This window comes from Sebastes umbrosus, chromosome 10 (assembly GCF_015220745.1).
Source record: "Sebastes umbrosus isolate fSebUmb1 chromosome 10, fSebUmb1.pri, whole genome shotgun sequence".
Lineage (NCBI taxonomy): Eukaryota > Metazoa > Chordata > Actinopteri > Perciformes > Sebastidae > Sebastes > Sebastes umbrosus.
Window position 1 is genome coordinate 5,151,172 of NC_051278.1, and position 25,561 is coordinate 5,176,732.

Here is a 25,561-nt window from a genome sequence, read left to right on the forward strand (position 1 = left end):
TCTTGGTTTTTGGCCGTCACCATCTTGGTTTTTGTCCATCTCCATCTTGGTTTTTGGCCGTCACCATCTTGGTTTTTGGCCATCACCCTCTTGGTTTTTGACCGTCTCCATCTTGGTTTTTGTCTGTCTCCATCTTGGTTTTTGGCCGTCTCCATCTTGGTCTTTGACCGTCTCCATCTTGGTTTTTGGCCGTCACCATCTTGGTTTTTTGACCGTCTCCATCTTGGTCTTTGACCGTCTCCATCTTGGTTTTTTGACCGTCTCCATCTTGGTTTTTGGCCGTCACCATCTTGGTTTTTGGCCATCACAATCTTGGTTTTTTGACCGTCTCCATCTTGGTTTTTGTTTAACAACAGGAACCAGTCGGTCGTCAATAGATCATATTCAGATCAGATGAAGTTATTGATCAGTATTGATCAGCTCTGAGGAGTCTGACTACAGCTTCTTCTCTCTGACTTTCTCTATCAAGTTTTTGATTCTGGTTTTGAAACACGTCAGAGAGACAACGGCAGCTGCTGGGACTCCAACCAGTGACATGTTCTCCATACCTCCCATTACTCCCATTACTCCCATTACTCCCATAGCTCTCATATCAGAGGACAGAGGGGGGATCTGCATTGTTGTGGGGCAGCTGGACATTGTTTTTGTCTTTCCGCTATGCAGGGAGACGATAATCTGCTCAACAGCTGTGTGTGTGTGTGTGTGTGTGTTCAGTGTGAATACAATCTGATTGGTTGAATAAAGACATGGGAGGACAGACAGGTCATTATTTCTCAGGTTTCCCATCATGCAACTTTCATACAGTAGAGAGATGACAGGAAATGAGGGGAGGATTTTATATGCTCTTTATTTAAATCCTATGTTGATGTTTTTCCTTTACTTTCTGTGTCCTCAGTCAGTCACTTCTTTTGTGTTGACACATAAAACCTCAGTGTATCTCTGAGTATCATCAGTGTTTTGGTGTAAACAGAGACAAGTTCAGAATGAAACAGTCTGTGGACACAACAAAACCGCCTGCATATCTCTATAGAGAGCTACAGGAATGAGCAACGCACGACCACAGCTTCAGTTACTCTGTGCATGCGTTATACCCGTACCCCAAGACCCATGTCCGCCCGTGACCCAGCCTCCTTTCCATAGGCCTTGTCTAAAACCAGGAAACTAGTCAGCATGATGTCACTTCCTGTTCCCTTGTCTGGAAGTGAATGGGTTTTTAGTAAGATGTCTGAAATAAGGTCTGTGGTTAACACAAGCTGAAGAGATTTTAACGTTAGGGTTCTGGGGGGTTGAACCCGAACCCTAGAGAGGTGCTCTTGGGTCTTTGGTTTTTGGCCGTCTCCATCGTGGTTTTTAAATTCTTTTAATAATTAATTATTAGGACCCGAGCACCGACAACGTCGGGCAGCGAAGGTCCTATTGAAACTATAGGAATTCTTATTTTTCTCTCAAATTAATCACATTTTTGAGGGCTCAAAAAGTTGTTAAACTTTGCACACTTTAAAATGTATTATTTTAAGGGTCTCGGGCTTGGGTGTTTCAAAATGCCTTGCTAGCACCTCCTACAAAGCTGGAAAAATGAGCCCCTCGCTATGGTTTCACCTACATGTATGAAATTTAGTAGGCAGATGTAACATGTGGAGATGCATAAGATAGCCTCTTGGAGGTATTCCCAAAACCCAACAGGAAGTCAGCCATTTTTAATTCAATAAGCCGTTTTCGCGAATTTTTAGCATTTTACAGGCACTTTACACTTTAACGAACTCCTCCTACAGATTTAATCAGATCGACTTGAAATTTGGTCAGGACCACCTTAAGACCTTAAGGATGCCAGTATGGGAAGGTGCGGGGGCCCGTTCAAGTTGTTAAACTTTTGCACACTTATCGGATGTGGTGTGAAATGTATTATTTTAAGGGTCTCGGGCTTGGGTGTGTCCAAATGGCTCGCTAGCGCCCCCTACAAAGTTGGAAAAATTGAGCACCTCGCTCAGGTTAAAGGTTAAACAGAAACTATTCATCAATAACTGATCAATAACTGATCAATAACTGAAACACCAACATTCATGAAGAGGATGAGGTGAAACACGTGTTTGTAGTTGTATAATAATAATAAACAGTCATAAATCTCCTGTTTATGGATGTTACCTTTTTTTTTCTTCTTTTTTTAAGTTTTTTTTTTATTATTTCAAAATGGCAGTATACATAGTAACAACAGAAAACATTAAAATCATTTACATACAGAAGAAGCAAAGCGAAAATGTAAACAAAGAGCTGTGCCAAACATAAAAGGACAACATAAATGAAACAAAACCAACATAAAATTAAAAAGAGACCACGCGAGAGTATGACAATAATTTCACTTAATAACTTTAAAGATATTGCATACATTCATTGTTTTCATTGCTTTTTTGTTTTGTGAGGAAGAAATTGTTGACAGATATTGATCCATTTCTTTCATAAATACAAAGAAATTAGGCTTGTTTTGGGGTAAATTTACACTTGTGAATGTGGAACTTCGCGAGAATTAAAATTAAATTAATAAGAAAAAATGCATTACTGTCTTTGTCACTGTAATCGTAGCAACCAAATATAATATTTCTATAGTTTTTTTATTTGTTTTATTTCAAAATGGCAGTATACATAGTAACAGCAGAAAACATTAAAAACATTTACATACAGAAGAAGCATAGCGAAAATATAAACAAAGAGCTGTGCCGAACATAAAAGGACAACATAAATGAAACAAAACCAACATAAAATTTAAAAAAAAGAGAACACGCGAGAGTATGACAATAATTTCACTTAAAAACTTTAAAAATATTGCATACATTCATTGTTTTCATTAGTTACCTTTTTTTAAATTTTTTTATTGCTTTTATTTCACAAACTGGTCATACAGGTGCAATTACAAAGACGTGTACAACTGTAAAAGGATTTACATTTAGATAAATATATTAAAGGAGGTGCATAAAGTTACCGTCCTAATTGCTTTTTTGTTTTCGGAGGAGAGAATCAATTTAATGTATTGTTTGGTTTCATGTTCAAATACAAAAAGATGAAGGTTTAGATTTACTAAATTCTGTTTATATCATGTTTATTTTGGTTTATAGTTTATATTGTATATTGGTAGAATTTATTTTTATTCTTATTTTATTCTAACGTTTTTATCTATTCTTTTGTTATTATACTGCTTATTTGCACCAACAAAACCAAAGCAAATTTGTAGTGTATACCTCTTACACATGGCAATAAACATGATTCTGATTCTGATTATGGATGTTACCTGTTATTCCAGGGATTAAGGTGTGTGACGTCAGCACGCAGGACGTGTGACGGGGGGGGTCGGGATTCCTAAGGATTACCCGTCATGCCCCGCGGGTAAAGATGGCGACAGCTGAGCGGAGCAGCAGATGAACTTTCTCTCTGATCGGAGAGGGACTCTGAGTAGAAGCTCTGCCGGACACGGAGCCTCTCAGGCGGCTGCTGGTCGCTGCTCCTCCCGCTGATCCTCCACCAGCTCCTCCTGGTCCTCCTTCAGCCGGACCTCAGCGCTCCTCCCCGGCCTACAGACCCACCGGAGCTCCGGTAAAGTTTCCTCTCCGCCCTCCGGGACCGAGCCGCGCTGCCCGGCCTCACAGGTAAGCTCTGACCCGGTTAGCTGCAGGTCCGGTCCGGTTCGGTCCGGTGTGAGACAGTTTGGGTGGTGAGGTGAAGTGGGCCACAGTCAGACCCGCAGCAGGTCTTATAGGTTTATAACGGACCGGTGTTAGGGTGGTGTCGGGGTGGTGTTCAGGCCCGGTTCGGCCCGGTGTCAGGTGGACCCAGTTGGACCCAGTCCCGCTGTGTGTTGGTCGTGTTTGTCCCGCGTTAGCCTGTCAGACAGCGCTGAGGGCTGCAGGTTCTAGTTGGAGGATCAGAGGATCAGCGTGTCCGTGCGTGCACGCGCCTACGTGAGTGCTGTGTTTTTACAGACAACCTGCTCTTCAAACAGCCAATCAGAGGGCAGGACTACTACTGACCCCCCAGACCCCCAGGTCCTCAGACCACCAGATCCTCAGACCACCAGATCCTCAGACCACCAGACCACCAGATCCTCAGACCACCAGATCCTCAGACCACTAGACGTGCAGACCTGCAGACCCTCAGACCCCCAGACCCTCAGACCCCCAGACCTGCAGACCCTCAGACCACCAGACCTGCAGACCCTCAGACCTGCAGACCTTCAGACCCCCATACCCTCAGGCCCCGAGAGCCTCATTCCCGCAGACCCTCAGACCTGCAAACCCTCACACCCTCAGACCCCGAGAGCCTCAGACCCTCAGACCACCAGACCTGCATACCTGCAGACCCTCAGGCCCCCAGACCCACAGACCCTCAGTCCCCGAGCGCCTCATTCCCGCAGACCCTCAGACCACCAGACCTGCAGAACCACCAGACCCCCAGACACTCAGACCACCAGGGCCCCCAAAGCCTTCAGATTCCCGTCCTGTCAGGTGTAGTTTTATTACCTGCAGAGTTACAGCAGAACCAAACTCCATGTTGTTTTTATGGTTTTTAAAGGTCCCACATCGTGCTCATTTTCAGGTTCATACTTGTATTTTGTGTTTCTACTAGAACATGTTTACATGCTGTAATGTTCAAATAAAACTTTATTTTCCTCATTCTGTCTGTCTGAATATACCTGTATTCACTCTCTGTCTGAAACGCTCCGTTTTAGTGCATTTCAATGGAATTGCGTTGCTAGGCAACAGCTTGGGTCCATGTTTACTTCCTGTCAGCTGATGTTATTTACATACACTGCAACAGGAAATAAACTGGGACACATTTAGAATGTTTACGTTTAAAACTGTGTAAAGATCTATATATTGTATGTTTGTGACATCACAAATGGACAGAAATCCTAATGGCTTGTTTCGAACGCACAATTTCTGAATACGGGCTGTGTGTATTTCTCTGTATATTGAGCGTTTTGATAGTTTAACAGTATTTATATAGCACTTAAACCTGCTTTATAATATAAAAGACATGAAAATCTAACTTTTTTACAATATGAGACCTTTAAAGGAAACTGTTCCATCCATTATATTTGTCTTAAATCTGCGTCCATTAAACCTCTTTAAATTAATTAGCAGGTAAAATATTCACCTTAAAGAACACCTTAAATCATCATTAATGTGGAAGTTTAGAGGGAAGTTGTGAATGTGTTAATTCAGGGATTTTTAAGTAGTTTGTCAGGTTAATAGACACATGAAGGATCTGTGTACCAGGTTCAGGTGTTCAGGGGCTGCAACAGTTGTTGTTGTAGTAGTTGTTGTTGTTGTCGTTGTTGTTGTCGTTGCGGTCATTGTTGTCGTCGTTGTAGACGTTGTTGTTGAAGTCGTTGTCTTCGTTGTTGTTGTTGTAGTCGTTGTTGTTGTTGTTGAAGTCGTTGTCTTCGTTGTTGTAGTCGTTTTAGTCGTTGTTGTTGTAGTCGTTGTAGTCGTTGTCGTCGTTGTTGTTGTTGTTATTGTTGTCGTTGTTGTTTCATAGTGAGCTGATAATTAAGCGTTAATGTCTGCTCCGTCCCATTGTATCATTAGCGGTTGTATTAACATTGTTGATGCTGCTGTTGCCATGGAAACTCAGATCAGATCAGATACAAATGATCGGATTAATTGAGGACTCGATCAGTAAATTAAAGAGTCTCTGTGGACGTGTTAATCATCAATAAATCCCTCGAGTTGATCAGACGTGTAGGACATCTCAGTGAACTGAACATCGCTGACTGTTAATGAAACTATGACGATGACTGATTGAGCTCACCTGTCCTCCAGGTATCTGTTCTCAGGTGTTTCTCTGTTATCAGGTTTGAACTCTGAGCTGAACTCTGCTGATTCACAGTTCAGGTGTGTCTACTTGTAAGAGGTCAAAGTTCAGCAGACCTGAACAGGGTTGGTAGTTAGCACCAACCAAATGCTGGCTGCTAGATTTGCTTCACTCACCAGCCAAAGAAACAGTAGTGATCTACTGAGTGATGGATTCTGGAGTCCACAAATAACGTATATCGCCAGGAAGTGAAAGTCAATAGTTTGCTCCATTGCAACATCAGCGCCCAGCAGCAGAGCTACGTTTCCGCAATTTTGGACTGAAAGTGACTACTGGACGCCAGTAAAACATCCGCCTACAAAGTGGCGTACAAAAGTAAAACTAAATTATTTCTATTCTATTTACATACTTAATGTCTCTACTGAAATGTCCTGTGTTGAACAATAAAATATTAATATGCATACTATTATAACTATTTACTTATTAAACTTTTTGTCCGGCTGCTTCCCAGAGGAGCATAAAGTGAGCGATGGACATAAGTGGAAGTTAGAAAAATCCAGCAAACTGATTTTGAGAGCAATCTCACACTTTTTCATGTCAAGGATCCAAAATGGATGTCCAATTGACCACAGACAATGGATGTATAAGAGGTAGTTTCCTGTGCTTTTGCCCTGTGTGTTAGTAAATAGCCTACAACTCCATTAAATTCTGTTGATGTCATGCTACTAGCGCTACTAGCTGCTGGCCGATAGCCGGTCGTTTGGGAACAGAGACGTTAATACATCTACCTCAGTATAGGCTTAACAGCATACAGCCCATGGGTGTATTAGAAGATAATAAAAGCGATGACTTACTGCCAATATATCCATTATTACAGCGGCATACAGCTAGCAGGAAGCTGGCAGAACCGGATATGTCTATATGAGCGTGCAGGGCGGTGCAGCCCCGTGGGTCTGATGACCGTTGAGGGAAATAACTCTGGATTCAGCTGTCAGTTCATTGATGGTCGATGGTGATGAAGGAACAACAGTGAGGATCACTGATGTGTTTTAATGAAGAGGAGAAACACAGAACTAGTTATTAATATGATATATACAGTATATTATATATTAGTATTAATATCAATGATTTGTCTCTGATTGTGTGTGTATGATATTGATTTCATTTATACCACCTGGCCCTCAGTCTGACTCCTATAGAGCTGTACTGTACTGTTGCTAGGAAACAGTCCGAGTCTGTGTTTTCTTTGTGATGTCAGCAAACAGTGACAGGAAGTGAGGTCGGAGCCACTGTGAGGGAATCTGATTCTGACTGATGGTGGTGATGCTTCGTCTAACTGAATGACACCTCTGGTTAAAAATAACTTTCTTTTTCATAACTTTGATGTGGATTTGTCTAGACTGCTGGTCTGGACTCTGCTGGTCTGGACTCTGCTGGTCTGGACTCTGCTGGCCTGGACTCTGCTGGCCTGGACTCAGCTGGTCTAGGCTCAGCCGGTCTGGACTCTGCCAGTTTGGGCACTGCTGGTCTGGACTCTGCTGGTCTGGACTCTGCTGTTCTTGTTTTATGAGGGGGAGCTGATGAATGTCGTGTGTTAAGCGCTGTGTTTGGAGGGTTAATGAAGAGTTCACGGCTGACTGAGAGACACCATCTGTCAGTGTGTTTGTGTGTGTGTGTTTGTGTGTGTCGCAGCGGGAATCTGAGCTGTGTTCACCTGCTCAGGTGTGTGTTTCAGTTTGGTTTCATGTTCAGGTGGGTCACATGTAATTCATACGAGCTCAGCTTATCAAGAAACTGTGAAGGTGACTTCAGACTGAAGCTGCGTCCAAGTTCCTCTCCAGACCCTGATTCTCAGTAGAGACGGACTCAAAACACAGAAAGCAGTCACTTAATTAAGAAGGACAGTAGTCGCGCCTAAAAGGGCACTAGTTGTCCCGACCAATAAAGTATCCACCCTAAGGACAGTGGTCACCTCAAGAAGGGCAGTGGTCGCCACCGGAAGGGCGGTGGTTGCCTCTGGAAAAGCGGTGGTCGCCTCTGGAAGGGCGGTAGTCGCTCCCGGAAGGGCGGTGGTTGTCTCTGGAAAGGCGGTGGTCGCCTCTGGAAGGGCGGTAGTCGCTCCCGGAAGGGCGGTGGTTGCGTCTGAAAGGGCGGTAGTCGCCCCCGGAAGGGCGGTGGTTGCTTCTGAAAGGGCGGTAGTCGCCCCCGGAAGGGCGGTGGTTGCCTCTGGAAGGGCGGTAGTCGCCCCCGTAAAGGTGGTAGTCACCTCAGGAAGGGCGGTAGTCGCCCCCTAAAGGGCGATAGTCACCTCCAGAAGGGCAGTAGTCGCCCCCGTAAGGGTGGTAGTCATCTCCAGAAGGGCAGTAGTCGCCTCAAGAAGGGCAGTAGTCGCCCCAATGGTTGCAAGCTGATCTTTATTAGCATGACGGTGTAGAAACAACTGTACCACAGTGATGAGAGCAGAGCAGTAAACATATCATTAACATAATGAAACCTTGTATGTCTTAAACAACAACAGAATGAAAACATGAAGCTGAAGGTGAGAGGATGAAGAGCAGTTTATGTTCACATGGTTTTATTCTCAGACTCTGATGTGTTGGGAGGTTTTTGTGTGAGAGATGGTACACATTTATATTTTATTAAATTGAAGGCGTCTCTTTGTGTTTGCTTCAGTGGAGCAGAAATGTTCCTCTGTCTGCAGAGCTGAGTCAGCAGAGTCCAGCTGGATCCACTGATCCAGATCCTGGACCTTGAAGGTCCTTCAGACCGGCTACACCTGTCAAGTAAAGGGTGATTGAAGCTGGGAAGAGGAAGTGAAGAAAACAATTCATTACATGAAGGAAGGGGCGAATAGAAAAGACTGAAGCTCAGACAGAAAGGAAAAAGGAAGCAAAAAGAGGAGGCAGTGGACAAAAAAAGAAATGAGCTGGAGGGACCACAAGGAGGCAATGAAGGAAAGAAGGAGGTAGTGTGGAGGAAAGAAAATGATGTAGGAGGAAGAGAAGGAAACAGGAAAATGGAGCACATAAAGGCAACGAGGTGGAAGTGAAGGAAAGATGAGGTAGCGATGGAGAAGTGGCTGATGTTAAAGAAGGGAAAAAGGAGGACGTGAAGGAAATGAAGGAGAGGGGGGAATAAAGAAAGGAACTAAGGAGGCAGTGAAGGAAGCATGGAAATGGTGAGGAAAGGAGGAGAGTTGTCAACATGAAGTAAACAGCAATGAAGGTCGTTGAGCGTTTCTTCAGTGTTTGACTGAAGGTGAAGATCTGGGTCAGCTCTTTATTTCAGAAAACACCAAATGTTCATGTTTTATTCATGCGTTGGACAGAAGAGACGTCTCCGTGTGTCCTTGACTCGTCCTCTCTGTCTCTGTTTCATGTTGTCTCACTGTGAACACAGCTCATCTATAAATACTTTAAACTGAATTCAGCTTCTGCAAAGATCCACGTAAACGTCTCTGAGAACAGAGAAGAGTGTTCTGGGTAACGTGTTTGATTCTGCTCAAACGTCTCGTTCTGTTCGACCAGCGGCCCAGAATGCATCTGGACCGATAGACACTTGTGATCTTAACACAGATATATGTCCGCCGGTAAGTTCGGAAATCCCAAACTAGGGCGTTATTATACTTCCTCTCCGGGTCATCGAGGTACTCCATCATGGAGGAAGTTCTGATCTCTGATATGTGTCTCAGAGATGGACCACTGGTGGACCACAGGTAGACTACAGGTGGACCACTGAAAGACCACTGGTGGACCACTGGAGGACCACAGGTGGACCACTGGTGGACCAAGGGTGGACCACTGGAGGACCAGTGGTGGACCACTGAAGGACCACTGGAGGTCCTAAGGAGGACCACAGGTGGACCACTGGTAAACCACAGGTGGACCACAGGTGGACCACAGGTGGACCACTGGTGGACATTAATTCAGTCCAGTTTGTGATCCATTGATGGATTGATTGATTGATCGATTGACTGTTTGAGCTGTTGCTGGTCTAATATTCCTTTTATTGTGTGCGTGGATGGGATTACATGGCCCAGGGGTTTATCTCCGCTCAGAGAGGATTATGGGTAGGATGAGCTGCTGTTCTCTGATTGGCTGATGTCAGTCGCTCTCTCTGTTGTGTGGAAAGACAAACTGATGAAATCTGAACTGGAGTCAGTTTATGACTAATCAATGACTGGTGATATTTAAAGAGCAGGGCAGTGATTGATGTATACTGTATGTGTGTGAAATAATTCATTAATCAGAAGGAATTGTTAAAACTCACATTTGTCAAGTATGGCTTTGGCTTATTTTCCTTGCTTAAAGTTAATACATGTAGAGAGGTCCCTGTATAATGTAATATAATATAATATAATATGATATGATATGATATGATATAATGTAGTACAATGTAATATAAATATGATATAATCGAATATAATGTAATATAATATGATATAATATAACATATTAAAATACAATATAATGTAATATGATATGATATGATTTAATGTAATATGATGTTATATAATTTTATATAGTATAATATAATATAATATGATATAATATAACATAATATAATGTAATATAAATATAATATAATGTAATATAATATAATGTAATACAATGTAATATAAATATAATGTAATATAATATGATATAATATAACAAAATATAATATAATGTAATATAAATGTAATATAATGTAATATAATATAACTTAATATAATATAATATAACATAATATAATGTAAAACATTCCTGTATTGTGTTGTTAATTGTACTACTCTACGAGCCTCTACAATTGCCCCTCTGGGACAAATGAAGTGATTTGAATTGAATTGAATTAATATGATATAATATAATGTACAATAAAATTATTTCCTCCGTTTTAGCGATCATGATTTCAATCTATAGGCTACCGCTAACACTGCTACAGCAATTACTATGATGTACTTACTAATAAGAGCAATCAGAATAACAGGCAAATAATAGTACATAAATAAATAATGGTAACAATAAATACTAGTATAATAATATTAGTTATGATCTGAATTTATTGAAATAATGGTGATAATACAGTATTTACAAAAAAATAAATCTAATAGCGTTAATTGTTAACCAAGACATGCCATCAGTTTAATTGTTTACAATATAATTTAATACGTATTGTACATTTCATGTTTTAAACACGATATCATGTTAGATATGAAAATCAATAAGCTGTTAAAGAAGCAAACGTTTGGTAAAGATGTAACGTGAACTTGAAGAGTTGATAATGTGAAAAATGCTTAAAGGAAAATATGATAGTATTAGTTTTTAATAATTACAGACATTCCCATAAAGTGAGCATGAACCCGTCTCCGTGCTGTGATACCTGTCAGGTGTGCTGCAGACTGACGGCAGGTATTGATGGTGTTTTTCCACCTGGCCGTCTTGTGTTTCAGGTTGTCCCGAGGACGAGGCTCACATGCTCAGAGGAGGAGGAAGACGACCGAGTGAGTGAGGACGGACGCTGCAGAGACGATGAAGAGTTTCCTGTGCTGACGTACAAGGTGAGGAAGTATTCTCACAGTGGCCTTGGCTCTTTTCTATCCTTTCAACAGTTAATTATTCGTCCTCCATGTTGTTTCTCTCCTGTGTGTTGGAGTTATAATGATGTGTTGACCTTTGTGATGAAGGTGATTCTGATGTGGATTTCATTAATGAAGTGGTCTGACTCACATTATTATCTGTCACACTGACGCATGCTCTATTATAGTGTGTCATTATGTGTCTTAATACTGAGTGTCTGTTTGAAACCGCTCCGTCAAAGAGATGTACAGCAGCTGCTCTCAGCTTCTCATCATGACTTCTAATCCACACAGTTTTAATTTCGGCTAATTTATACAGAAGAACACCTCATCTAAACTGTAAACTGTTTATTTATTTCTTATCATATCCCTCCGTGCTGTCTTGTCTCCTGTATGAAGTGTATGAAGTGTCACTGTGCTCTTTATTTCTGTTTCTGAAATGTCTAATTAAATCCATATAATACTAAAGTACCAACACAAAAGTACCTGAGACTGATGACGAGCTCAGGTGAAACAAAAAGGGTCCAGCTCATAGAAATAGAATGAGAGTAGAACGGACATCGAACTATTTGCGGTGGTCATGTGACTAATTTAAAAGAAAATGGCGGTTGTCGTTAGTTGTTATGGTGACGGCACACGTCAGTGGCGCCGTAAAGTGTGTCACACTCACTAGTTTGCCGTTTTCCTTTTGTCTGTGTCTTATTGATGCTCATCATGTAGCCTGGACCTATAATCACATTCATAATGTTAACATGTTAATATTATATTGCTAATGTTAATATTTTAGTAAAATGCTAATTTTAAAATGTTAATGTTATATTGCTAATGTTAAAATGTTGATGTTAACATGCTAGTGTTAATATGTGAGTTAAAAAGCTGATGTTAACATGCTAGTGTTAATATGTGAGTTAAAAAGCTGATGTTAACATGCTAGTGTCAACAGACGTCTTTATAACAGACTGCAGATAAAGTTTTTCTGTTTGAATGGTGAGAACATGAACAGCTGATCTCGTGTGTTTGTTGTTTCAGGTGTTTCTGTGGATGAAGTCAGCTGTGGAGCAGCTCACCTTTCAGGTACTAATGCTTTAATGGCTTTGTCTCCATGGCAACAGCAGCTGAGGCTCATGGGTACTGTAGTCTTTAGAGACAGAAATGATGCGTTGAAACGTCATCAGATGATCAATGTTTTCACTCTGAGGACTGTGTGTGTGTGTGTGTGTGTGTGTGTGTGTGTGTGTGTGTGTGTGTGTGTGTGTGTGTGTGTGTGTGTGTGTGTGTGTGTGTGTGTGTGTGTATGTGTGTGTGTGTGTGTGTGTGTGTGTGTGTGTGTGTGTGTGAGACGCAGGAAGTCACACAGTGATCGATGGCTCGTCATCGGGCCCCTCAGGGCAGGACGTGATCATGTGATGTGGACAAACTCTAAATGGAGCAGAAACAGACCGTTCGGTAGAGGCAGTAGAACACAGTAGAAACCAGAAGAACACTAAAGACATCAAACCAGTAGAAACTACTAGGACACTGAGCTCATCAGACCAGTAGTAGTGGTTGTAGTCGTAGTATCAGTAGCAGTAGTCGTAGTCGTACTATCAGAAGCAGTATTAGTAATATCAGTAGTGTGCTGTTGTCAGCATGTTAGCTTTTGTTAGCTTGCATTAGCTCTGCTCTGTGTCAGTCACATTAACAGGCTAATGCTGACATGCTAACGTTGGCCTCATTCAGATCAATGGAGCTGCACTTCCTGTTCTAGAAACTAACTGAGATCAATGAGTCGCCTGAGGCACACACACACACACACACACACACACACACAGACACACACATAGACACACACATAGACAGACAGTACATGTATTGAGATACTTGTGAGGTCCACCGTTCATTTATGTTGTAGTTTTGGACCTACAGAGTGAAGATGCTACACCTGGTCTTCACAGAGATAGACTAGTCGGACTGTCCACCTGCACAGTGCAGGTCAGAGCCTCCAGTCTGGTCCTCACAGAGATACAAAGAGACATACACATGCAGGTGTGAGCAGAGAGGAGGCGTGTTTGATGTTGATGAGGGGCGACCGAGCATTGATCTGCACACACAGAGAGAGAGAGAGCGAGAGGGAGGGAAACAGCTGTCAGAGTCCAGTTGTGGTTGAGGCGTTGTGGTCGGAGGTTGGCGGGCAGTTGGCGGGCAGTTGGCGGGTGTCTGTGTCGTTCTCTAACTCTTCTTCTGCTGGCAGGACTGACAGACCGACAGCGAGGAAGGAAGTAGGGCCCAGGATGACGAGCGCGGCCCCGGCCAGGAAGCCGTACCGTAAGGCTCCGCCACAGCACCGCGAGACGCGCCACGCCCTGCCCGTTGCTCAGCCTCCACCTGCGCCGCAGCCCGACATCAATCAGGTAAACCAACACACCCTAAACACACCTCTAACCTCCCTGCAGCACCTCACCCACATCACCGCTGCCGCCGCCTCGCAGAGCATCAGGTCACGGTATGGTGTCCCTACCTCTCCGCCCCCACTCTCTGACAGCGAGCTGGATATCTCTAGTCTGTCCAGCTTGGAGCTCTGCATCCCTCCGCCACCTCGCTTCAGCAGCCACCGGCACAACCGAACCAGAACCATGGCGGTGGGCGTCACCACAAGTCCTCGCCATGCAACAAGTCACTTCTTCAGCGAGGGTTTTCCAGCACATCAAAGTCCTGCCGCTGCCAGGAAACCCTGCCCCGCCCGCGTCCCCAGAGGAGCGCGCCACCACCAGACTCACCGGACGCAGACCGCCACGCCTCCGAAGGGCATCCTGAAGCAGCCAGCCTCGCTGGGGTTGGAGCATGCCTACGACATCATCAGGAAGTCTAAGTCAGCGGAGCTGCTGGATGAGGGCAGGGGGCGGGGCGGCACCACCCTCCACCCGCCCACTCGCTCTCTGGACCGTTCGAATCAGCGGGCGCCGGACTCGCGGCGGTCCTCGGACTCGCGGCGGTCCTCGGACCCGCCCTCCCCCTGCAGGACCGACTGGAACTGGAGGATGCACGCTCTGGAGGAGAAGGTCCGCTTTTCCAACTTCCTGGACGAGATCACCAGTCGGGTCATGAGCCCTGCCAACCTCACGCTGCTCGGCAGAAGGCCTTCCAGCGAGCAAGGAAGCCCCGCCCCCCAGCGCCACAGCCGCCCCGCCCACAGGAAGCAGCCGGCGGAGGTGACGTCTGTGGACCGAACTCGGCGCTGGGACGACTGGGGTGGCGGCGGTTGCAGCGGCCCGGCAGCCGGTACCAGCCCCTGCAGGAGGAGCGGGCGATGCAGGAGACCCCGCGCCAGCAGGGTGACATCACAGAGAGGGTGCAGCGGCCCGGCAGCCGGTACCAGCCCCTGCAGGAGGAGCGGGCGATGCATGAGACCCCGCGCCAGCTTGGTGACATCACAGAGAGGGCGGGGCCTAAAGAGGAAGTGTTTAGAGGAGTAAAGATGGAGGTTCAGGAGACGCACAAACACAGACTTCCTGTTTCTAATCAGTCTCTACTGACACACATCAAGGTAGGTCGAAGGAGGAGGAGCAGGAGGAGGAGAGAGGGGGAAGAAGAGAGGAACAGAAGGAGGAGGAGGGTGTGCCCTCCCTCTCCTCCTGCTCCTTGTCTTCCTCCTCTCTCCTCGTCTTCCTCCTCCTCTCTAGTCTCTAGTCCCGGGGTCAGGACTGACTCACCAAACTCCATTCAAAAATTGTCAATTTAAGTGTTGTTGTTTGAGGACAAACATAGGAGGTGCGTTTAAAGTAATAAATCAAGTTTAAAGGCGTTTTCAGACCACAGCGTTAAACCCTGAAATACCCAGAATGCAACAGTACAAAGGTGAGGAGATGAAACCTGAGTTTATCATAATGCGACCAGCCACAGGCGTTTACTCTCTACATGCTCTGATATTGATCAGCAATAATGATGCTTTAGGAAACTGATAAAGTGTCTATAACATATCATCGGAGCGGCAGATCGCAGCCGAGTCATTGATTTTACGGCTCTGCAGGGGATCGAACAGCTGACAGCATCCGTCGTGTAAAAACCCCACTGCATGCTGGGAGAGGACATGTTTCCATATGTCGACAGAGATCAATGAAGGAACAGGAAACATGTGGCCGTCTCTGTGACGTCGTCTCATTGATGTTTACTGATTCCAGTCAGGTTGTTGGAACTTCCCTCAGTGGGGTTAAAATCAATCAATCAATCAATACTCACGGTGTTAGCTGGAGGCTAAACAAAGGAAAGACTGGAGGCTAACACTAGCAGTGGACTAAAGTTACACATCTAAAATGTCATCTTGCTGTGTTGTTGGGTGCCAGAATCCAGATATCACAAACATTTGAGATGACAAACTGTGATTCGAGGCTCTAGTGAGCTACAATATCAGAGAAACATCTCAGAGATGGAGAGTGAATGTTGCTAATATTTAGCCTTCTGCTAACAGGAGCCGTGAGCCGTTGGCTGCTGTTAGCAGAAGGTTAAACTATTAGCAACCCTTCTCTCCATCTCTGAAATGCTTCACCGAGGAGGAGAGCAGGCGTTAGCTAGCCAGCTTGTCAGACTCCGGACAAGCTAGGTAGTTAACTAACGTTAGTCAGCCGTCTACTCCTCCTGAAGTAGTCTAAAACTACAGATTGAGCTGCAGTAACTAGATGACCCTGTCTCACTGTATTAACCACCCTGTCTCACTGTGTCAACCACCCTGTCTCACTGTCTTAACCCCCCTGTCTCACTGTGTTAACCCCCCTGTCTCACTATGTTAACCACCCTGTCTCACTGTGTCAACCACCTTGTCTCACTGTATTAACCACCCTGTCTCACTGTATTAACCACCCTGTCTCACTGTATTAACCACCCTGTCTCACTGTGTTAACCACCCTGTCTCACTGTGTCAACCACCCTGTCTCACTGTATTAACCACCCTGTCTCACTGTATTAACCACCCTGTCTCACTGTGTCAACCACCCTGTCTCACTGTATTAACCACCCTGTCTCACTGTATTAACCACCCTGTCTCACTGTGTCAACCACCCTGTCTCACTATGTTAACCACCCTGTCTCACTGTGTTAACCACCCTGTCTCACTGTGTCAACCACCCTGTCTCACTGTGTTAACCACCCTGTCTCACTATGTCAACCACCCTGTCTCACTATGTTAACCACCCTATCACCACCCAGACTGTACTGACCCTGTTTGTTGTGTTTCAGGAGGCGTTATCGGACTCTGAGCGGATCAGGTGAGACTCTGTTTTACGCTCTCACTCATCTGATCACACTGATAGATTTACAGACGCAGCATGAACACAAAACTGGATGAATATCAGTACAATTATTAGTTATTAATAATAATTTAATCAGCACTGATCCATCACTTCTGTCATCCACATTTTCGTTCAGATAAATGTAGTGGAATAGAAAGTACAATATTTACTCTGAGATGTAGTGGAGTAGAAGTAGAAAGTAGCAGAACACAGAAATACTCAAGTAAAGTACAAGTATCTCAGAATAGTAAGTACAGTAGTTTATAAATGTTATGGTGGATAAATGTTGAAGCAATGTAAAGACAGTGTTGGAGACATTAAAGATTGTTGATATGAAACTAAGAGACCCTCTCTGACCTCTGACCTCTGACTTCTCGTTACCCAGAATCCTCCAGCAGCAGAATGAGGACCTGCAGCGCCGCCTCTCTCTCTCCAACCACAAGATGGAGGCCATGGAGGCGGAGTTTGACGGCAGCCGTCACTACATGGAGGCGGAGCTCAGCCGGACCAGAGACGACCTGGACAAGATGAGGGATAAGTTCCGCAGGTGAGGACTCTGATGATCTGGATCAGACTCTGGTGATCCGGATCAGACTCTGATGATCAGGATCAGACTCTGATGATCTGGATGAGACTGATTTGGATCAGACTGATCTGGATCAGACTCTGATGATCCGGATCAGACTAATCTGGATCAGACTCTGATCTCTGTACTGCATAATGTGTTCGTCAGTACTATGTATTATGTACTGTGTACTGCGTTCCTCAGTAGTAGTATGTACTGTATACTGTGTACTGCATTGGTCAGTAGTATGTAGTAGTCAGTAGTAGTATGTAGTAGTCAGTAGTAGTATGTAGTAGTCAGTAGTATGTAGTAGTCAGTAGTAGTATGTACTGTATACTGTGTACTGCGTTGGTCAGTAGTATGTAGTAGTCAGTAGTAGTATGTAGTAGTCAGTAGTAGTATGTAGTAGTCAGTAGTATGTAGTAGTCAGTAGTATGTAGTAGTCAGTAGTAGTCAGTAGTAGTCAGTAGTAGGTGGTTGTGAACATACAGCCATAATGACAGTAAATGAAGAAGAGTCGGTCTTGTTAGCATGCTCAGTAACACCTTCCTCTTCCTCTTCCTCCTCCTCCTCTTCCTCTCTGTCTCTCTACAGACTCCAGAACAGCTACACGGCGTCTCAGAGAGCCAATCAGGACCTGGAGGAGAAGCTCCACGCTCTGGTAACCTTTGACGTCCCTCACATCACATGACCTTTGACTTCCGCCTGAAACACTGAAAGTCTGAGTTGTGCGTGTGCGTGCATGTGCGTGTGTGTGTGTCATTGATCAGTGACTGATCGACCACTAAATGAGGCGCTGTATTGATTAACTGTGGAAAAGTGCAGTTGACAGACAGCAGGATGGTTGCCATGGGCGACCAGAGCAGTAGGTCAGAGGTCACTGAGAGTCAGTTTACCTTGTTACCATGGTTACGGTCTGTCTCCCTCCTCAGCTGACTCACTGACGATATATATATATCGTATATATATCTTATATATTTATAAGATATATACGGTGAGTATATATAACTGTGTGAGTGTATATATATACTGTATATCATTAGGAACCAGCGTAAGGACAATAATTTCCTTCAGGAACTACATCGTCCTTATTTAACGCAGAGTGTTGACCGTCTGACGTCCACCGCTGGAGGAGAACCAACCTCGTTACGTATGATGTAATGACGTCACTGCAACATGGCGACTCGCTAGATAGAAAGCGAGGTAGAAATTACAAAATAGTCAGTCATATCTGTAAAATCAGACTGAATGCTAATATATCTGAGCTCTACTCTTTAAACGTAGCAGATTTAACACTTCCTGTTTGTCTGTCCTCTTCTGTTTGATGTCTTCATCTTCTCTCTCTTTTTTCTCCTCGCTGCTCTCTGATGGATTGACTCATCTTCATCTTCATCTTCATGATCATCTTCATCCTCATCAGGCGGCCGTCAGTCAGACATGGGTTCATGCAGTTGCGTTTCATTCATGTTCTTCCTCCTCCTCAGTTCTCTTCTGTGGTGTCTGTTTCCTGTCATGTTGAGGAGTCTTTTAGTTTCATCTGTAGAAATGTTGATTTTATGAATGAAGTTCTGCTGGAGGAGAAACACAACTCACTGATAACACCTCATATTCTATATTATTATTATCATATTATTCTATCAGTGAAATGTTTGCGAGGGTAGATATATAAATATTCAAAGTTTATATAATAACATATTTGAACTTTATTTATATTTATTTAAAATCAAGTTTAAAGTTATGAGACGTAGTAAAAAGTTTTTCTGACTTAAATTATTTGTACTTCTTTCATAATTTAAATAGTTTTAACTTTGATTCATAGTTTTGGTTCAAAAAGTTTTAATTTAGACTGTGTTCATTTATTCTATATTATTATAACCTTCAGATATTGATTGATTGGCAGTAGTCACTGGACTCTATTTGTCTCATCAGTTATTGATCTTAGTTCTGTCTTGTAGATGAGAGTTAAAGTGATGACGTGTAGCTGATTTATTAATTAATTATTTTAAAAATTATATTATTTATTATTTATTTATTATTATTATTATTAATAATCAAAATAATAATAATCAAATATATCAATAATAATTAATTATTATTTATTATTAATTGTTAATAAAACATGAAGGATCTTCTGATTGTGGCCCCTTTAGTTTATCTGAATGTAGGCCTGCCTCCTGTCACCTCTGGCTCCTGATTGGCTGCCTAAGCTGTGATTAACAATTGATGATATCACATGATCTGGTCCCACAGCTACGGAAAGTGGAGAGGGACAAAAAGACGATGGACCAGGAGATCGTCGAGCTCACCAACAAGCTGCTGGACGCCAAGAACGCCATTGACCGGCTGGAGGAGCTCAACGTGAGTACTACTACTGCCAGTACTACTACTACTACAAATACAAGTACTTATATGCATTCACAGGTACAGATACTTGATATAAGTACTGCTACACATTCACTAGTACAAGTATTGCCACATATTAACTAGTACAAGTCCAACAGACACTGTGTACTGACTGTGATGCTTCATACTGAGCATGATCAGACCTAATGGGGCTCATCGGAGGAACATATTGATTGATGATCACACTGGCTGTATTCGAAACCGCCTACTACATACTACTGAACGCAGTACGCAGTATACAGTACATACTGCGTTCCTCTGTAATATGCAGTATGTGACGGTTAAAGCGATGTATTTAGCAGTATGTTAGACGAGGCTTTAGCCTTTAAACCAGCTGTTAAAGCACTGGACAAAAAAACAAACTCGTACCACTATTATAATATTACGGAAAAATACAACTTTGATTTTGTGGTTTATGTTGTTTGTTTACTTTATAAGAGACTGCAGGTTTAATCTATTTATTCTAACAGCTCATAGTGAAGTGAGACGAACAGGATCATCAACGAGGGGAGACGGGAAACATAAAATATTGATCCACAACATTTACTCAAACTGCTTTTTCAGTTACAGCAACTAAACAGTGGACTGCTCTCCCTCCAGATATTAGAGTGATGTTAAAAAGGGTCATGTTGTCTCAGCAGGTATCTCTCTGCCCCGTCAGAGGCTGCTCTTTCCCCTCGTCACTCTGCTGCTCTGTAGCCGGCTCTTGAGCGAGCTACGCCTGCGGGCGATTGTGGAGCTTTTCAACTCCAAAAAGGCAGATTAACACAGGTTCCTGTTAATTTATAATGGACATTTGTGTTGTGATCTTTAAACAAACTGTCTGCCAACAGGGAAATAAAAGCCTCTTGTCTACGAGACCGGTCTCTAGTGAGCTCCAGCCAGCTCATAGCGGTCTCTGAGCGTGACTACCCGGCTGGCTGGCAGCGACTCCGGCAGGCGCTAGCTAGCTGTCACGGCAGTTTGTGGAGCTTCTAAACTCCGACAACGGTGGAACAAATGTTCGATTCGCCATCTAACTTCTTAAAACTGCCAATATACAAAATCTACACAGTTGATTTCTCGCTTCAAAAACTTTCAGAAGTGAATTTAGTGATGAAATAGCTACGAAAAATTTAAAAAAACGAGCCGTTTTTGGCTGCTGCTGTTGTTGTAACCGTAGCCTATAGCGGTCCAGTGCTTTGCATTGTGGGATATAGTAGGTGAGATAGACTGGTCCGATTCATACTGGAGATTTTTGTCAAATCAGTACGACATTCGGGTATTTTTGGCATACTGTAGATTTTACTTTTGTTCACATACTACATACTACATTTTGGCCAAATCAGTACGTACTACTAGTATAGTATGAGGTTTCGAATACAGCCACTGATTGATTTCTCTTTTATCAGAGGGTCTCCGTGCTGCGCTCTGATTGGCTGACATCATCTTCTTCTTCTGTGTATCTGTTTGTGTCTTCAGGAGCGTTACAGACAGGACTGTAATCTCGCCGTCCAGCTGCTCAAATGCAACAAGTCGCATTTCAGGAACCACAAGTTCGCTGATGTGAGTAACAAACAGAGAGTGTGTGTGTTGTGGTTCAATTAGAGTTTATAGAGATTCAGCTGATCCAGTCTGTGTGTCTCTTTGTGTGTCTCTCTGTGTGTCTCTCTGTGTGTCTCTCTGTGTGTCTCTCTGTGTGTCTCTCTGTGTGTGTCAGCTGCCCTCTGAGCTGCAGGACATGCTGAACAAACACATGAAGAACAGCCTGCCGGAGCGAGGCCCCGCCTCCGGCCCTCAGGACCCGGACACACTCAGTCTGACGCCTGCGGACGTCGTGCCGACCTCCGTCATCGCCCGCGTCCTGGAGAAACCCGAGCCGCTGGTCTTGAATTCGGCCCAGTCCAGCAGCTGCAGCCGACCTGTCGCCGAGGACGTCTTCGTGCACGTGGACATGACGGGCCCCTCTAGCGCCGAGGCCCGCGGCCGGGAGAACGGCGGTCAGGAGGCGGCGCAGCAGAACGGTTCCTGTCGCAGTCAGAGCAGTATGGACGGGCATTCGGGCGGCGAGGAGGTGGTGGGGGCTCAGTCCTTCGAAAAGCTGAACCCGTACCCGGCGCCGCCGCCCCCCCACCCGCTCTACCCCGGCCGCAAGGTCATCGAGTTCTCGTCAGACGACAAAGTGAAGATCCCCAAAAACTCGCCGCTGCCGAACTGCACCTACGCCACACGGCAGGCCATCTCTCTGAGCCTCGTCCAGAATGACGATGAGCGCCTGGCCCCCGGCAGCCCCGCCCCCTCCTCCTCTTCCGGCGGGGGGGTCCCCCATCGCACGCCACCGTCACAGCGGGACGCCACCAGCGAGCCGCTGTCCAGCCAGTCAAGCCCGTTCAGCAGCCCGCCACAGGTAATGCACGCACCCACACATTCATTCATCTGGTTGGTTTCCTCAGAGGTCAGAGGTTAGAGGTCAGGGGAAGGGGCTTGTTTGTTGTTCTTAACGTCTGAATATACTTAATGCCCTGCCCCCCCCAGGCCCTCAGCGTCCTGGCGAGCTCCGGCAGCTCCGAGGAGGACCTGCTGGCCAACTGGCAGCGCATGTTTGTGGAGAAAATGGCGCCGACGGACGGCTCACTTGCTCACCGCACGTCATTCAGCAGTCAGACGGCTCAGGAGCTGCAGAGGAGGAGGCCCACGCCGGGGGGCGGGGCTTCGTCCTCCTCCGACCGCCACAGAGCGGCGTACTCGGACGGCGAGGAGGGCTCGTCGGCGCGGAGCTGGACGCCGAGCCGCGGGTCCAGCCTCGACACCGACACCGACACTGAGCCTCGGTCCGGCAGGAGGGGGCGCTACGGCGGCGACGGCTCCACGGACGATGGCGAGAGGCTGCTGATGAACCTGGAGGACGACGGCGGCAGCGGGGACACGGCGGTCACCGTGGCGACCAGCCCTGCCGAGGCCCGCAGGAAGGAGCTGGAGGAGGAAGATGAGGAGGAGGAGAGCTCTGCCGAGGAGAGAGACGTCCTCCCCCACGACCTCCCCGTCATCTCGCCACGCCTCATGGACTTCGACCCCGCCCTCGCTGCCGCCGCTGCTCCCCAACAGCGTCCGCAGAGGAGCCCGAAGAGGATGGGCGTGCACCACCTACACCGCAAAGACAGCCTGACCCGAGCCCAGGAGCAAGGCACGCTGCTGGACTGACACCCGCCGCTGCCGCTGTCTGTTCCCACGGCAACCAAGTCAGAGGTCACGCCCATCCAGGATATAGCCATGCTCTACCGTATGCTGCCGCGGCGTGCACGTGTATGTGTGTGTGTGTGTGTGTGATATTATAACATCAACTGTAATTATTAGTAAATAAAAACTTTATTTTTCTGTAATCAGATTAAATTCTAACAGTATTTTTTAAAGATTAATGAGAATCAGAAAACAAATTTTCTTCCATTTGTCACATTTGTATTGATTATTAATAATCTAAATTAATCTAAAAATCACAGAGAACACGATGTGGACTGCCGCCATCATCTGAGACCCGAAAAAAAACAAGTAACACTAAAGAGATTAATGTTCTTCACCAGAGTTACATATTAATAAATGTGGAAAATTTCACTAAATCCTCAGAAAATCCAGAGTCTGGTTGGTGGTGTCCAACATAAACTACATCACGTTGATTATTGGAGATTAAAAGATCAATAATCAGTATTATAATCAATATTAAAGCGTAGTGTGTGTGTGTGTGTGTGTGTATGTATGTGTGTGTGTGTGTGTATCGGGTTGTTTGTCAGAGAAGAAGAAAAAGAAGAAGAAAAGAATAGAAACTAAAACAAAGTCAAAACTTTTCGGACGTCTTTGCCTTGATTCCCGACGGGAAGCTTTTATTTTGAAGAGAACCGATGAGACACACCTGGATGAACACACTCTCACCCTCTCAGTGCCTATCACTCCCTCACTCTCTCTCTCTCTCTGGAAGGTTGTGAGTACGACGCCGGGCCTGCTGAAGGTCAGACTTTTATTTTCTCGTCTCTACTAGTTGATTTCCTGTGATGTCATAATTTAGTCACCTGACTGGTTTTGTTTTCTTCATCTGGAGTATGAATCCATTATTATTATTGTTGTTATTATTATTATTATTATTATTATTATTATTATTAACAGATAGTTTTATCATTTCTCTGTTGGTTGTTTTGTTGTTTTGTTTTTCTGTTGACGTGTAGTCACGCTGCTACGGAAGCCTGTTAGTGCCACAAACACCTGAAGATGATGATTTCAATCGGGACAAATCAATATTTTTTAAATCTGATCAGTTATTAGATGTCAGTGAACGAGGAACATGAAGATGAAGAAGTGAATCATGATGAATTTAATACGACCCCGTTTACACTCTGTTAACGTGCTGAATGTCAAAAATCAAACTAATCAGGAAATATTGATGTGTGTATGTTTTACAGAGTTTTACAGGAAAGCTGCCAGATTAGATGATTTAAGACCAAGTTTGATTGATTTATGATCGAGTCAACTGAGACACTTCAGGTGTAAACGGGGTCAGAGTTAATAATATACATTAATAATAATAATATATAATAATCATCTCTAGTGTTTTTGGCCTTCCTGAGCTTCCGTACTTTAACCTCACTTAGTTGTTGTCTGCGGTCGTTGTCGCTGGTTGAATGTTGGCTCGTTGCCTTCCTCTCAGCTCTGATTGTGACGCTCACCGACGACCAATGATCACTGATTGATCCACTGATTGATTGATTCACTGACCGATTGATTGATTGACTGTCAGAGTCATTAGATTTCAAACCTGAACACTGAACTGTTTTTCTTTGTTTTCTCAGCAGTGTTTCATGTTTTTTCACAGGAAGTAGAAGTATTGATTGTATATTGATCAGCCCTGTTGGAATGTCAAGAGTTTGTATTAAAGCGTCAGTCTGTGATCAGTATTGATCTCAACTGGTTTCATCATTACTTAATTGATTAATTAGTCTTTAAAGCATAAGAATTATATTTTAAATCAAATTAATAACCTATCAAAGTAGTATTGAGTATTGATCCGGTTTATCACAAGCACCAATCACAGACTGAAGCTTCATGACCATCACTTCTGGTGCATTATGGGATGTACGTGCTGTTAGAGTGCATGATGGGACACAGACGACGATAAAACTTTATTCACACGTTTACAGCTTAGCAGGAAACAAATATTAAATGCATCAAAATAAGAGAATATTTCATCATATTTGCCATCTTGGGTTTTGGCCGTCTCCATCTTGTTTTTTTACAACCAGAAGTGACACGAGAGGGTGTTACCAAGTACAACAGAACACTGAATAAGACATTATTAGTCGACCAAAATGCTATAATTAACTCTGATGAAGTGAAAACACACTGTGAAAGGGTTAAAGTTGTAAGACGAAAACACGGACAACTCCCAGACCGGACAACGCCGTGGTAGCGACCTGTCAATCACAAGGTAGCCCCGCCCTAAAGCATCCCCTGCTTTATGGTCTATCTGACTCTAAATGGAAACATAATTTACTAAATGAACATCATGCTGTATTGAAGAAGACTTGAAACTAGAGATTGAGACCATAAACTCATGTTTATAATGTTTACTGAGGTAATAAATCAAGTGGCTCATTTTCTAATAGACTTTTATACAATCAGACTTCTTTCTGCAACCAGAGGAGTCGCCCCCTGCTGGCTGCTTTAAGGCTTCACTGCTCACAGCAGGAGGTTTCGTCCACTTCTTTTCTTCAGTCTGTTTTACTAGATGTGACTCCTCATCCTCCTCCTCCTCTTCCTCTGCTTCTCCTAGATGTGACTGTAGTGAATAAAACATGTAAAACAGCGGTTCGGTCCTTTAACTGCAGCCCGCTGAATTATTTAAACAACATTTTCATCTGCGTGGCGGCTGCAAATCCCACAAACACATGAACACACAAACACACCGTCCTCCTCCTCCTCCATCTCGCCCTCCATTCCCTCTTCCTCCTC

General features: G+C 44.4%; 1 protein-coding gene across 2 annotated transcripts; it reads left to right on the plus strand.

Moving 5' to 3' along the window:
- Window positions 1-3,335: 3,335 nt before the first annotated feature.
- Window positions 3,336-24,786, plus strand: tjap1 (tight junction associated protein 1 (peripheral)). 2 transcript variants are annotated; one of them, XM_037782144.1, is made up of 12 exons: window positions 3,336-3,635; window positions 11,234-11,341; window positions 12,389-12,433; window positions 13,590-13,749; window positions 16,568-16,596; window positions 17,006-17,167; window positions 17,780-17,846; window positions 18,606-18,635; window positions 19,436-19,543; window positions 21,050-21,133; window positions 21,288-21,974; window positions 22,103-24,786. In XM_037782144.1, exons 4-12 carry the CDS (start codon window positions 13,630-13,632, stop codon window positions 22,766-22,768), a joined length of 1,953 nt encoding a protein of 650 aa, XP_037638072.1. In that variant the 5' UTR covers window positions 3,336-3,635; window positions 11,234-11,341; window positions 12,389-12,433; window positions 13,590-13,629; the 3' UTR covers window positions 22,769-24,786. The 2 variants fall into 2 exon arrangements, with proteins under 2 accessions (XP_037638072.1, XP_037638073.1); XM_037782145.1 differs by lacking the exon at window positions 18,606-18,635.
- Window positions 24,787-25,561: the final 775 nt, after the last annotated feature.

What these genes read in the sequence shown, in the direction of transcription:
- tjap1 (XM_037782144.1), top strand. Translation starts at nt 13,630, where the DNA reads ATGACGAGCGCGGCCCCGGCCAGGAAGCCGTACCGTAAGGCTCCGCCA. An exon ending in ATGAGGGATAAGTTCCGCAG is followed by an intron (nt 17,168 to 17,779) that starts GTGAGGACTCTG and finishes GTCTCTCTACAG; the next exon opens with ACTCCAGAACAGCTACACGG. An exon ending in CGTTCAGCAGCCCGCCACAG is followed by an intron (nt 21,975 to 22,102) that starts GTAATGCACGCA and finishes TGCCCCCCCCAG; the next exon opens with GCCCTCAGCGTCCTGGCGAG.